At 31.3% G+C, this 15,803-nt stretch overlaps 1 protein-coding gene across 2 annotated transcripts in view; it reads left to right on the top strand.

Annotated features, from left to right (window-relative positions):
• LOC107440181 (Golgi-associated plant pathogenesis-related protein 1) overlaps window positions 1-15,803 on the top strand; it is a 49,832-nt gene that overhangs the window by 1,693 nt on the left and 32,336 nt on the right. Inside the window, exon 1 of one of the 2 annotated variants that reach the window (XM_016053026.5) lies at window positions 13,054-13,602. The exons of the other annotated variant lie outside the window; for it this stretch is intronic. Within the exon in view, the coding sequence (XP_015908512.2) occupies window positions 13,458-13,602 (145 nt within the window). The 5' untranslated portion in view covers window positions 13,054-13,457. Of the gene's footprint in view, window positions 1-13,053; window positions 13,603-15,803 lie in introns of those variants that run through there. 2 annotated transcript variants of the gene reach the window in all.

Below are 15,803 nucleotides of genomic sequence, written 5' to 3' on the forward strand. Positions count from 1 at the left end.
TTTTTGGTTTACTCTATCCACAATAAATAACATTATACGTGTGTAGCAAGGCACAGAAGCGAACATTTCGTTCACTATATCCGGGAGTACACTATAAACCATGTTCACTATAGCGGGGTTTGACTGTATTAATTTTTTGTATTCCTTGGTTTTGAAGTTGTATACTTTGGAGTTAAGTCATATTATTTATAAGTAAATCTTGGTAGGTCATATATTTACTCTAAGATTAAATACCGCATAAGTTGCCTTCTTGTTGAAGTTATTGTAAGGAAAAGATCTATATCTTTTGCTTATCAGAGATAAATGTTTAGGGTTTTTTTTCCGAGTGTTTTTAAGCATTTTTGTACATAAAAACTGAATTAGATTAGACAATTTTAAGCAGTATATTCGTTAAATATGAGTTTTTCTGGTAAATTTCGATTTAAACTAGCTTTAAATGGGCATTTTCAAGTTTTTATTAATTGAGATTTTGTCTGATCTCAAACAAAAGATTGAGAATTTTAACTTGTTACTCATACATTGTATTCTAATGGCTAAGAAAAAAAATCTTTAAATTATTTTAAGGAATACATGAAAAGTCTTACGATTAGTATTTTAATAATTTTTATTTCGGAAAAAAAATACCAACACATTTTTATAATTTTTCGGACTTAACACTGGTAGAGAGTAACACAGATAAAACTTAAATAAATATCAATTTCGTACCTAAAAATTATTCTATATAAATTTTAAAATTAGTCACAAAGTTTCATACTTAAATAATTTAATGGCTTCATGTAAATTCTATAATAAAAGTTAAGATTTCGATTTATGGGTTAAAAAAAAAAAAGAATATAAAATTTTTTACTTGAAATGTGTGATTTTTTATTTTAGAGAAAACTATTTAAGGAGTGCCCATATTTACCCATTAAAATCCGAATCTGTATTGTGCTTGTCTGTCAATAGTGCTCCTGCTTAAGTAATAGCATGTTTGAATTTAAATGGATAGTTTCTTTTGTTAACTACCGCTTTAAATAAAAATAAAAATATTTTTATAATATTACATCGACAATAAATATTTTAGGTTATTTAATTTAGGAGAACTTAAAATATTTTGAGTGCCTTCCCAATAAATCAAGTAAATGAATTTTTTTATGAATCAATTTAAATTTAACTAAGTCAAATACAAATAAAGAAAAAGAAAGTCATTTTGCAGATATTTTGAAAATTAGAAGAAAAAAAATTCGATTTTTTTTTTTAATGAGTGAAATTTAGGTAACTATTTTCATTGTTTTTAATTTCGAGCTGTGATTCCTGTATATTAGAAAGTCAAGATTTTCCAATCGAAATATATTTATACATTTTCTTATCAAGCTATGATAAAATGCTCATGACATCCTACACCGACCACAATCCTCAGTGGTTGACGAATCATTAATTAGAATCTCCTTGCCGGCGAACTAATCGTGGGAGATTTTCGTGGTTTTCCTCTCCATGTGACTCAAATGCTGGTTAGTTCCATCAAAAAAATCCTCCACGATTGTTAGTTTTCCCCAATGCTTGATCTAGGAGTTCCCTGTCCTCTGGGTTGAGGTCAAAATTAGAAAGCTAGGGAGTCTATAGTCGTAAATTTAAAATTGGGTCGGTTTTTCAACGGTAGTTTTAAAATAAATAAAAATAAAATAAAATGCATAACTGCGAACTACTACAGTTTAAAACTGAGTTTTTTAAATATTTAAAGTAGTAAATATTTTAAAATTTATAATTTTGTTTCGCTTTTTACAATTTTATTTTATTTTGCAATTTAAACTGTGTGAGTTGCTAGCACTTGCAGATGAGCATCTATGTATAGTTAATTTATTTTTAGTTTCAAAATAATTCTCTTTTTAAAAGTGTATGAAATGAATTTTGAGTTCACAAAAACAGTGACTAATTTTTGATCTAATGATCGGATCTTCACGTTCTAGGACTCAATCATTATGGTTTGAGGGGATGACCTCAAATATATCAATTAATAAGTACAGACGATATTTTAAGTTGAAATCAATCACAAAAACGTACAAAAACGCCCCCAAAATATAGGGGGATAGCCGCAATCTGGTAAATAGGGTCTCCATAGTTTGATCAAGAGAGCGATCCAAAATTTGGACACCTTAATGTTAATTTTACTTTTTACGTATTTCGCCATAAATCGAGAACTTTTTAATAAATTGAAAAATTTTTGTACCCAATTATAAAATTCGTTCTTCCAAAGATAATTCCATGAAAAAATAAATTTTATTAAATATTTATATTTTTTTTAATTTAATTTAGAAATAGTCGAATATATTTTGAATTGTAAGGTATAAATTTATTTTTAAAATCATTTTAAAGTACATAAATTTACATGGCAAAATATAAAACTCGGGTGAAATGGGCTGAATAGTTCATGAGAAATTTAATTTTAAATATTCGACTTCTTTAAAATTCAATTTCTCAAGAACTATTCAACCGATTTCGCTAAAATTTTGTATTCCGCTATGAAAAATTACATTTAAAAAAAAGGCGTGAAAAATTTTATACCTTACAATTCTAAATGTTTTCCCACTATTATTAAATAAAATAAAAAAATTATAAATATTTACTAAAATTTACTTTTTACATGGAATTGTCTTTTGTAAAAATGAAATGTGCGTGTAAATATTTTCAATTCGCTTCTTAAAAAGTTCTCGATATATGGCGAAATAAGCAAAAAATAAAATTAACATTAAAGGGTTCAAACTTTGGATCGTTCTCCTGACTAAACTACGGGGACCATATATCCCAGTATTTTTTTTTTTTTTTTTTTGGGGGGGGGGGTCAAAAATCCGAATCCGTTGAAAAAAATGCATGTTTAGTCAGAGAAAGTAATTTTTTGTGTCTGATTTCGTAACTTTAATTATCGTCTGCGCCAATTAATTGGCATGTTTGAGATTATCCCCTCGAGCCATTAAGATTGAGTCCTAGTACGTTAAAATCCGATCATTAGGTCAAAAGTTATTCAGAGTGGTTCGTTTTCATAGGCGCACTGTACTTTCTCTCATTAAACATACCTTTTTTTGTTGACTGATTTAGATTCTTGACTTTTCCGCAATCTGGAAAACATGGTCCCAATAAGCAGAAAACGTGCGTACTTTAATGTAAATTCTGTATTGTTCTGCATACTTGTGTATTGCTTAAATTGTTTTATTTCTCAGCATCATGTTTCTTCAAATTTTGCAATTTAATTTACGTCGATTATATTGCTATAAACATTTATCTGCCTTAAAATGCGTTTTTCGACAATGAGTAAATTAAACAATAAATAATTAGCTGCAATAATTTTTACCTGAAATAATCTTCGGATAGCGAAATTTTTGGAATTGTGTGGAAAATCTTTTTGATTTGCTTCATTAAATCCAAAGATTTGGCAAAATGACCAAAATTTAAACAAAACATTAATGGGCTTTCCACCTTTCTCCTTCTATTGGGACCCTATATTACTATACTATATTACTATACTATATTACTATACTATATTACTATACTATATTACTATACTATATTACTATACTATATTACTATACTATATTACTATACTATATTACTATACTATATTACTATATTCTATACTATATTCTATACCATATTCTATACTATATTCCATACTATATTCTATGCCATATTCTATACTATATTCTATACCATATTCTATACCATATTCTATACCATATTCTATACCATATTCTATACCATATTCTATACCATATTCTATACCATATTACTATACTATATTACTATACTATATTACTATACTATATTACTATACTATTGGGACTCTATTTTGCTATACTATACACTATATTCCAGTTTTTCGGTTATCCCTCACCTGTTGAGGATCAAGAATCCGTCGGGGGGAAAAGGTAGTTTTTATTTAAAGATATGCCTCTGCACGATTTCGTAACTTAAAATATCGCATGCATTATTTTATAACCATCGTTGAACAGTCGACCCAATTGTTCGGGTTTACGACTCCGTAGCCTTGTAATTTGGAACCCAATCCAGAAGACAAGGCAACTCCTGGATTAAATATTGGTAGATATTTGTTTTCGTGGATGTCTTTTTGATGGAACTAACCGCCATTTGTGTCACATGGAGAGGAAAACCTCCCATGGTTTGCCTGACAGCAAAGGGACTCGAACCCATGATTCTGTCTACCACTGAGGATATTTCACGTTAGCGCCGTGGTCGCTGCTAGCCGGATGCGGAATTCGTATCGACGAGCCATCGCTGGGATTCGAACCCGGGCCATCTCAAAGGAAGGCGAACGCTCTATCCCCTGAGCCATCGCGGCTTAATTTTTCCAGATTGCGGAATCTAAGAGTACATTCAAAGGGTCAATAATCTAAATCCTTTAACAAAAGGCCGGGATAGCCTGGTCGCTAGGGCGCTGGGCCCATGTCCAAGAGTTCGTGGTCTCGATCCCCGAAAGCCGAAGAAGTGTTGTAAATGGTGACTGACACGCTAAATCTTTATCCATGTTCCCATAACAAATCAATACCTCTGGGGGTACTGATCCAGGAGTTTCCTTCTCTTGTGGATTGGCTCAAAATTACAATTTAAAATATTTAAGGTTTGTGTATAGAATTATGGAGTCCTAGTACATAAAAATCCGATCAGTAGATCAAAAGTTATTTAGAGTGTTCGCTTTTTTTTCCTATTTTGCGTCTAGTACGTACAATTTTAAGGCATTGATTTCGCGTTTATGACTAATTTTTAGATACATAATAGTTCCATACAAAAATGAGGTTTTGTGTTCCTGTCTAAACTTGTAAATAGTTATATGAAACCAATCCTGATAAGATTTAGATGCATGGCAGAAAATCCTTCTAATAAGGAACAGAATAAATTAAAATTCACACTTTCATTATTCAAAAATTGATCGATCGATTTCATTCAAATTTTGTATTTTCTCACTTCAAATTACAAAGTTTAATATGTAGCAAAAATTTGCGAACTTTCTTTAATTCAAAATTTTTTTTCGATTATTGTAAAATAAAATAATAAAAGGAGTAAATAATTATTAAAAACTATTTTTACGTGGAATTATCTTTGTATAACATAAGTAAAGCATTCCCGCAACAACCCGTTGTGACCAGGGGAGTCATGGCAAATAAGGCTGCACAATTTCGTGACCAACGGCATGATTGTTGCAGTGTGGTCAGCACCGCACACAGGCCGCCTTTATTTCCCAGACAAGCTGGTACCTATCAGTCTGGAGCTGGGTGGGCTTCAAGCTGTAACTGGGGATCGAACCCCAGTTATTCACAATGTCAGCCTAGGCCTTAGCCTCTTAGCCATCGCGGCATCATCTTTGTATAAACTAATTTTATGATTGAAGGATAATATAGATATTTTTATACTTAATAAGGGGTACAAGTTCATTATTTAATACTTAATAAGGGATTTATGCTTATTATTTATATTTGATGACAGATTCATGCTCAATATTTTCTATTAAACAAGGGTATTTTGTCAAATATTTAACAAGGAATTCGTGCTCATTATTCATATTTAATTAGGGATTCGTCTTCATTATTTATATTTAATGAAGTATATCTTGCTCATTATTCATTTTTAATGAAGATTCCTGGTCATTATATATGTTTTGAGTTGCTTAAAAATTTACACACCAAAAAAAAAAAGCTTTTTTCCGAAGAAAAAATTTTCCCTTTATGTACTGACAACTTTCAACGTTTTTTGAGAAAAATGTTGTTTAAGAGTTTCTTTGTTTTGTAAATTTTATTAAAAATTATTCTCCACACCACTGCATGAAAATTATATAAAATTTATGAAATTAATGAAAAGGCCTTTTATTACATCTTTCTTGCCGTGAGGATTTTAAAATGTTTAGTAAAATTTCCGAAAACTTTAAGTTTTTAATTGTCTATCACTGTGCAATATTTTGCAAAACCGTATCAGTCTGATTATGTCACACGCTGTCTGAGGAAACAGAAACGTTTCCTTTATTCAAATTAATTCCTTTAATTGTTCTCTTTATCGTCCTTGAGAATAATCAAAGAATAGATGTCAATAATTTCTTCTCATAAGTCAAAGATGTTCATTTCAGAATTAGAAGAAGCATTCTGCAAAGATGTTATCAAAAATAGCGATGTGACAACACAATAAAAATCGATATTTGGAGCTGGAAGAGAATAATTTTAGAACACTCAGTGGATATGCGTCTTATTTTTGTCATAATTCCCATCGTTACGAAACCATACTGCGACGAGCATTTATTTTTATCTGAATTATATGTAACAGTCAAAGTAATCTGGTTATTTATAAAACTGTTGGAATTTATCTCATAACCCTCTAATTATTTATAATTTCCAATGAAATTTGCCATTAATAAACTGACCAATTAATGTGAGATGTTATTACGAATTATTCAATTGAATCAGTTTACTTTATTCAGTTTATTTTATATCCGTCGTTGAACAGCAGACCCGATTTTCGGTGTTACGAATACTAGTGTTCAAATCCGCAGCCTTGTAATTTTGAACCCAATCCAGAAGACAAGGGAACTCCTGGATCAAGTATTGGGAGAAATTTGTCTTCGTGGAGAACTTTTTGATGGAACTAACCCGGATTTGCGTTACATGGAGTGTAAGACCACGGGAACTTCGCATGGTTAGCCTGACGGCAAGGGGACTCTGACCCATGATTCGTCTACCACTGAGGATATTTCACGTCAGCACTTCGCTTGGTGCAAGCCGGATGCGGAATTCGTATCAACCAGCCATTGCTAGGATTCGAACCCGGTTCACCTCATTGGAAGGCGAACGCTCTATCCCCTGAGCCATTGCGGCTTGTTTATTTAATTGTTAATAATAATCCCAATTTATTAATATTCCATAAGGATAGCTTGGGGGAATTAAGGAATACGAGCAACACCTGGAAGAAAGATAGTTTGATCAATTTACAACATAAACTGCGCAGTGGAGGCAAAATAATAAACATGTCACTTCGTTCGGTTACTAAGCTGCGCAGTTGGTGTGAATTCGAAAGATGTCATTGCGTTTGGACTACTACAGGATCAAATTTCTTGTTTATGGTGCAGAGGCCTTCTCTCTTCCAGGGGGTGTTGATACCACGATTTATGTGCTCTTTTTTTTATCACATTTAGCAAAAGATGTAGTTATTATAATTTCTAGTTACATGATTAATAACAAATAAATTAACTGGAATGAGTAAATGGCGATAATGATTAGGTCATTGCCCAGTATGCACTTCCTCATTAGCGCAACAGCCTTTCACAGGCCAAGGCTGACTCGTAGATTTTCCTCCATCTGGCCCTGTCCGGTGCGGCGGCCCGCCATCGGTTGACCTCTCCTCGACGTCGTTTACCCATCTTGTAGGTGGTCGTCCCCTATGTCTAGTCCCTTCAATTGTGGAAAAAAGTCACTTTTTTAGCAGGAACGGCATCGGAATTTCTGAAGAGGTGGCCCAGCCACCTAATGCGTGATGCTTTAATAGTTCTCACAATGTCGGTCTCACCGAATTTGTCATATTTTTTGTAAATTTCGTGGTTGTAAAGAATTCTCCTTACGTTATTCTCTTGAAGAGATCCAAAGATTTTCCTCAAAATTTTTCTTTCGAAAATTAGCAATTTTTCCTCCTCCTGTTTTGTTTAGGGTCCAGCACTCACTTCCATACGTAACTATAGGCCTGATTAAAGTTTTGTAGATGTTTAACTTTGTCTTCACTCTGATGGACTTGCATTTGAGTTTGTTTCTGAGGCCGTAGAAACTTCCATCCAATTAGAAAATTCTGTTATTTATTTCGATTTTCAGGTTGTTGTGGCTAGAGATCAAGGTTCCTAAGTACTTGAACTGGTTTACAGTTCAAGTACTTAGTCCGGTAATAATCTTAATCGGATATTATTAATAATCAGTGATAATACATAATAATTAAATAAGCCAGTTAAAGTGTAAGAATACATTACATTAATAGGTCTTGATTAATAATTACCAAACTTCATTGATAATTATTAATAACCAGTAAATGTTATAAATTATAATAAATTTATCACACTAACTAGTGACTACAAGTCGCAACTTATGCAATTTTTACACCATTCTAACTGGAGCATAGTAATTAATCAAAGAATAACAAGATTATTTAACCTTAATGTTATTCTTTTTAAAAATCTTTTTTTTCTAAATTTTAATTAGATGTCATAACTAATATATAAGTTTATACATTTTCGGGACAGTTAAATATCGAAACCATTATAAATTTTACAAATTCGTTTTATCTTAATAAATTTCTAAAATGTGCATATTTGTAAAAAATTTCTAAGATAATAAGTTTAAGTTCGCATTCATGCGACAGATACTTTTTTTTCTAATTTTACAACCAGGTCTTCCTTAAAACACCTTTATTTGTTTTCTTTTTTTTTAAAAAAATATGTTATTCAAAATTTAAAACTTTCATTTTTAAATTGGGATAGTTCAAGGAAGAGATTTGTAACAATTTTTTCAACGAGAATAAACAAATAAAAAATTTAAGAAATTTTTTAGAACTTTCATGAACATTGCGACGAGTCTTTCAACGTGTCAAGTTCATAAGTAATTTTTTGAAAAGTTCAGAAAAAAGTTAAATTCATTAAATTTTGATTACATTTTTGATAATTTGTTTTCGTATCTGTAACGATGAAATTTTGAAAATAAAACTTCAACCATTTTCCGACTTGTTCGAGCTTTTAAATGTCTACGGGAGCTCCATGCTCGATGACAAATCTAAGTTTTAATTGCTTCCTGATAGATAAAAAAAAAAACATAATTTAATCAAGATATTGCCGACAAAGGAAGATAATCGTAAATCGGTATTTTGATCATTTACTAATTGCCAGAATGTTTAAATATTAACTGACGATATGTGTAGGATAGCTAAGTTTTAAATGTTGCCACAAGTAGAAATTAAATTACCCTTTTATCGCTAATAAATTTTATTTTTGGAGTGATTCTGTTGTGCTGTAAATTTTTAGAATTTTCCCGATTTTGTTTTTGTATTTAAAGTGATAGCGATATGCATACTTTTATTATTTAATTCTTTAATTTATAAAGTTTATCACCGTTCTATTAAATATAAATAAATTAAAACTGTACCGAAAATCACGGTAATTACAGAATGGTGTGGTCCCGCAGTGGACTGATCGTTAAGACACGGTTCCCAGCAGATCACCGAAGTCAAGCATCACTGGCTGCGGTCAGTGTGCGGGTGGGTGACCACTTGAATCAGTCTGCGTAGGGACCGAGGGTGTGCGGTATGGGTGCTCGTTAAACTGTGCAACCGTAAAGTGCTCGACTTCGAGTGCAGGTCGTCGGGCTACCGAAACGGGACTCTCTGCAGAGGATCAAAATTGTGATGGCATGTCTTCGGATCATCCTCAGGGATGTTTCCCAGACCGTCGCCAATAGCCCATTGTGCAGCTCTAATGTGACGTAGATGAACTACTACAGAATGGTGCGTTTAAGGTTTGACAAATTTTAAAAATCAGAGATGCCAACTTGCTCCGGACAGCAAATATACATTTTAAAGTGGTAGTTAATCAATTGTGATTCTTGGTTTAATAAATTCAATTTTGCAGATTTTTATCCACCACTATTTCTAAATAATTCGTAGGCTTATATAATTCACCACTTTATAGTACTTATGTCATGTTATACCTTTTTAAAAAGCAAGCAAAATAGTCAAATATTTGCAAAATTTACTTGGCAGTTATTTACCGTTTTTTTTAAAAATTATTTTGGCGCGTCCGGGGCAGTTGGCCTCTCTGAAAAGTACTTCTGCTTTTAATTGTAATTCAATAGTCATTTTACTACCACTTGGGAAAATTATTCTCGAATGGAGGAAAAGTTGGCAGATTTAATTTCAAGAAACTAAAATTTTTTAAATTTTATAAGTTTCAAATTTAATTATGAAATTGTAAAGCTAATATTAAATGTCTATGCGAATGAATTAGTAATGGGAATGCAAATTATCGATTCATTACCCGGTGAAAAGGATATCAGATTTTAAATTTCGCTCAGTTTTCCTGACGAATTTGATTTCGTATGTTTCCCTGGTGACTATTCCTGCATTAAGGCTGCTTCAAATAGTTAGAAATTCAATTAAAGCCATAGGATTAGAGTTTCATAGTCATTATATGGTTTATGAACGCATCTGACAGCTTGTTATTAATTTCGTTGCTGGTTTTGTAGCGCTAATTTAATTTTCTCTTTATTGGTTTCTGCTTTCCGAATTTCACATTTGTTCGAAAGCTACTTGTAATTGGATTTAATTGAACAAATTCCACATTTAATGTGTTAAGTCTGTATAGCAAATGAAGAGGGACTATCTCCAAGATGCATTCAGATCTGATTTGTGATTATTTTTTTTCTTTTTAAGAATGTTTTGATGTTGCGTTTTAAGAGATGAGTGTTTAAATGCACCTATGAATGAAATTAAAAAACAAAATACTGGTTAATTTTATTCATAATTAATGTAGGAAAAACTCGCGTGTTCGTATAGCAGGCGAGGAATCAAACAAAGAACAATAAAACAGTAAAAGCATTGAATAAAGGTAGCAAACATATTGTGATGATAAAATGTGCTACAATTTGCAGAAAGCCAATAAGAACAGATAGAATTTCAAACAGAAGTTGTCTTAAAAGATGAGCCTGTGTTAGATTTTCCTAGAGCACTTTCAACGTTGAATATTTGTTTCGTATTTTGTTATATTGGTCCATTTTTAAGTTGTAATAGACCTAATTATTTTATATTCAATTGAATTCTGGAAACAACATTTTTAAACAACATCTTGGAAATTTGTCGTTGACTTCTGGTAAAATAGAGGTTTCAGATATATTTCGGAAATATCAGAAAACAGAGTATTACTTTTACAGGCAAGAATTTATAAAACGCATACTTCCAAGACTTTAATTTATCCGTAAATTAAGTAAAATATGTATAAAATGTGCAGTGAGCAGAAAAAAAAGAAAAAGAACACCCTGAATATTTTTTGATCTAATAGATGGTGCTTTCAGGCACTAGGACACAATAGGTTGGTCTTAAATTAAAAGATTTTAATTAGTGCAGACTTTATGTTTCGACATCAAACGCAAAGTACTGTCTCTGGGTAAGTATACATTCCTTCTACGGATTCGGATTTTTTACCCTTAAAATAGGAGAGTGGGGAGGTATCCGCAAATATGATTCAAACTTTATATTATAATTTGTATGGAAGATAGGGTCCTGATGTGATTAAAAAGGTTTTCCTGACCAAACTATTGGGGCAATTCGCCAAACTATTATCAGTCGCATTTTCCATTACTACCGTAATATTTGATTTCTATCAAATGTAATTTTTCAGTACATAGTAATGTACATACCTTTATTTTTAAAAAAATACAATAGAAATTTCCGTCTATTTATGAAATACGGTTTTCTGTAGAATGTCTAAAATCAACCGGCAGAGTTACTCTTTGACACATTGCATGGGCATTCTGTAGAATGACTGTTATTAGATCTGTACAATGATTAAGCAAAGTATATAATTCTCATATTTCTCACTTTGTCTATGGAAATATGGTTCAACCAAACACTCTATACACCGACTAAACATTCTATAGTTTGCCGGCATATCATGTATTAACGGTAACACATATTATTCCAAGTTAATGCTAATTCAATTTGTATATTTCGATTTTTATTATGCTCGATTAGATGGACACTTTATTTAAAGTTATGCTTCATATTATAACATAACATTGGAATAAATTCATTTATAAACTGTTAACAACTTAAACGGAAATATGGTTCAGCTTAAACGGAAATATGGTTCAGCTTAAACGGAAATATGGTTCAGCTTAAACGGAAATATGGTTCAGCTTAAACGGAAATATGGTTCAGCTTAAACGGAAATATGGTTCAGCTTAAACGGAAATATGGTTCAGCTTAAACGGAAATATGGTTCAGCTTAAACGGAAATACGGTTCAGCTTAAACGGAAATACGGTTCAGCTTAAACAGGAAATACGGTTCAGCTTAAACAGGAAATATGACTCAGCTTAAACAGGAAATATGACTCAGCTTAAACAGGAAATATGACTCAGCTTAAACAGGAAATATGGCTCAGCTTAAACAGGAAATATGGCTCAGCTTAAACAGGAAATATGGCTCAGCTTAAACAGGAACTATGGCTTAGCTTAAAGCGGAAGCTTGGTTCCAATTAAGGCGAAATTATGGTTCCACTTTTATTATGTAAGGTTCCACTTAACACCTCATGAATTTGCAGCAAACTTTCACTATAATATGTTTCAAAATATCGGTATTATCGTTCAATTAAGAACTGATTTTCTGGAAGTGTACGGCTCTTTTTCCTTTCAGGATAGTTCAGTGCGATACTCAAATATCATCGGTGGGTCGCGATACATTCGTTAAAGATTCCTTTTTTCAGATTAAAATACTCACGAAGGCACAAAATGTCTTGCATTATCTAGAAAATGTAATCATTCACTTCGAATTTTTCCTCTTGGACGGATTAAATCACGTACGGTTCTCAAAGGGTTAATATCTGCTTTGTTCGTGAATAAACGATGAAACGATTTTGCTAAGCTTGTAGTTAATATAAATATTATGTAAATCAAACATGAGAAACATAGATTTAAAGAATGACAAATTTTTTTTTCCCCCGCTTGCTTTAGCTATGACTCTGCTTTCTCAAAATCTCTTAAGTGTTAGTTACGTGAAACGAAAGGTTTGTTTCCATGGAAGAAGGTTCCGACGTGACAAAACTACCGATAATTCATCGATACTGATATTAGTCTTCATATGATTTATCGATATATCAGTTTCGAAGTGTACAACTCTCATATCAGATTGTCCAAAGACAAAGGACAATGGCAGAAAGTGTTAAATGGCGAATAGAACACCTTGCCCCCCACAGAAGATACGAACCTTTTGTTGTAAAAGCACAATAGGTTACGGTTTTTTAAAAACAATAAGTATCGTTTAAAGGACAATTCGGACAGAAGATGATTTAAAGTTTGATATTCTTTAGGTGCAAAGCGAGGTGACGTGTTCAGAATAATAAGCCAATACGGAGACTGGACGCTCGCACGTGTTGCAGATCCGACGCTTTCCGAAAAATGTTCGATTTATTTAAAAAAAAAAAAAAAAAAAAAGGCGCTTCGATTCTGTTTTAATTTCGTCATCTGACAGCAACACATGTTTCGGTGAATTATTATAGAATTCTTTTTCTTTTTTATCAGTTTGATGGCTGATAAGCTGCTGCGTTTATCACTTGATGAAATGAAACCGACCGAAATAGCTTCAGTTTCGCAGGCATTCACTTTAAAAAACGGGAGAAATTAGAACTCTTGCTTCTACGTCTATGTTAAACAATTTGATGCGGAATTTATATTTTGGGCCGTAATGTGGACGGCTACAGTCAGCGTTGTGGATTATATTGAGAAGTTCTTGGATTGGTTGATTGAAGCTGGATGCGTTTTGATTGGTGGATTTAGTTCTTTTTTTACGTTGGATGATTTTGAGTTTGAGGATTTTAGCTTTCTTCCAGGTAAGTCGGTCAATTAAAGACAGTTAAGGATACTGTTCTTTTTTGTTAAAATTTATACATGCTAGGTATTTTCATTATTTATTAAAAGTATGGTACTTTCAGCAATAAGCGTTAAAGAAAATATTATTTACTCGTCACAATTTGCATAAAATAGTGATTTATATTATATTATAGGGCAGAGCATAACACAAATCTAAGTTTGAAATTCGAACAACAATTAAACTTAAATATAGAGAAAAATTTATCATTTTTTTATTTAAAGGAAAATAAAAGTTAACTATAAATTATAGCAAAATTCATTTTCAATAATATATTTATTGCGAAAGTTTCCAACCAAAAAGTTAAATTTTGGACATTCATATAATATAGATCAAATTCTGCAAATTTTTTTAAAAATAAGTATATAATTACTTACAAAAAAATTTATAACGTTTAAATAGGATTATTATTTGATAGTATCTTTAACAAATTTCAGCATACATTTTACTGTGTGCATAGTTTTGAAAAAGCTATATTTATTTGCTTGTTAATTGTGATAATTGAAACAGCACTATTATTTAAACAGATAATAAACTCAAATAAGTAGTTTAAACGTAATTATCATTCCTTAAAATAATTCTTTAAAATTTTTTTCAAGTGCACTGTAAAAAATTCCGTATCGAATTATGGTATAAAGTATCGTCACTTTGGGTGAATACAGCAATTTTTTCAGTAATATATATGTGCGGTGATTCAGTGATTTCAAAGAAATTATAATGGCAAAAATTACGGTACATCGGATTTTTGTTTCCGTAACTTGTTCCGCTAAACGTGAATTTTACGGTAAAAAGTAGCAGTACCCTGAAAGTCGTTACTTTTACTGGTGTAAAAGTACCGGTACAGTGTATTTTTCAATGAAATATGCACTGTAATGAAAATGAAATGTTATTTTTTTCACATAAAAATTTTTTACAGTCCAAATTACGTAACGCTCGTATTTCTGATAATTTTCCCATAAATTTATTCTTTAAAATATACAGGGGTCTGTCCAGACATTTTGTGAAAGGTCCTGTTTTTGTAAAATTGTGAAAAAACTATTAATAATTTGTGAATATAAAATAAGCGCTAAGTCGCATTCTTTGAACCAGGGTCCTGCTTTTGAGAATTTGTGCAAATAGGGTCCTGTTATTTGATATTTGGCCCATACAGCTCAACACAGAATATTCATTTCGGACGAATAATGGAAACAAAATCATTCCCGTTTTTAATAATTTCAATTGACATATTTTAAATAACAAGTCTTAGTAATGTATCACTTTTAATGTGTTACGCATTAAGTAAACTTAAACAATTCTTAAGTTTATAGTATTTTATTTAAAAAATTGCCAGAAATTTTCATTTACATAATATTCAATTAATGTTATGAATAAATATAAATTGATTAATTATTTATTTACACGAAAACAAAATTGTCTTTTAATATTAATAAGAATGTGCACACGATGTTTGCAAAAGTAGAAATATTTTCTTAGAATACATTTGGAATTTAAACTTAGGGAAACTTAGTTTGTCTCGAACCATCTTTCTCCCCCCCCCCCCACGGGAAGGGTTTATTCGATTAACAAAATAGTAATGAAGATAAACAAATTTGTGAAGGGCCTGATTAAAAAATAAATTATTTTATAAAGGGTCCGTTTTTATGGAAACATATTTTGTGAAGGGTCCGGTAACAGACCCCAATTTCTTCTAAACAGACCCCTGTCAACGCATAACTAACTATTCCATACATATTAAACTATCATTTAAGACTACCTAACAACATGAATCTAAATAAATGCTTAACGATCTGATTATTTAACTATAAGTTAAATTATTATTTAAGACTACCTAACAAAATTAATTATTATAGATGTGGTTTAACTCCAAGTCTTTTGTGCCACGTAAGAGAAATGAATGAATAGATTAAAAAAAAAAATTATACGACTTTGTTTTAATTTTACAATTGCGAAACGGGAAATTTAAAAAAATAAATAAAATGGTACTCTTTAATAGTAACGGAATATGGACATTTGTAAACGTTAATGTGTAATTTTTTCAAATTATGTATTTTAAGGTTTTCTGAAAATAAGAACAGTTAAATTACAGACAAGCTTGTTTTGTATCTGAACTTTTTTTAAAAACTTATTAATTTGTAAGGTTCCTGTTCCTTTCGATCTGCTTAA

The sequence above is a fragment of the Parasteatoda tepidariorum genome, chromosome 3 (genome assembly GCF_982258835.1).
Source record: "Parasteatoda tepidariorum strain Cologne lab strain chromosome 3, Ptep-v5.0, whole genome shotgun sequence".
Classification (NCBI taxonomy): domain Eukaryota; kingdom Metazoa; phylum Arthropoda; class Arachnida; order Araneae; family Theridiidae; genus Parasteatoda; species Parasteatoda tepidariorum.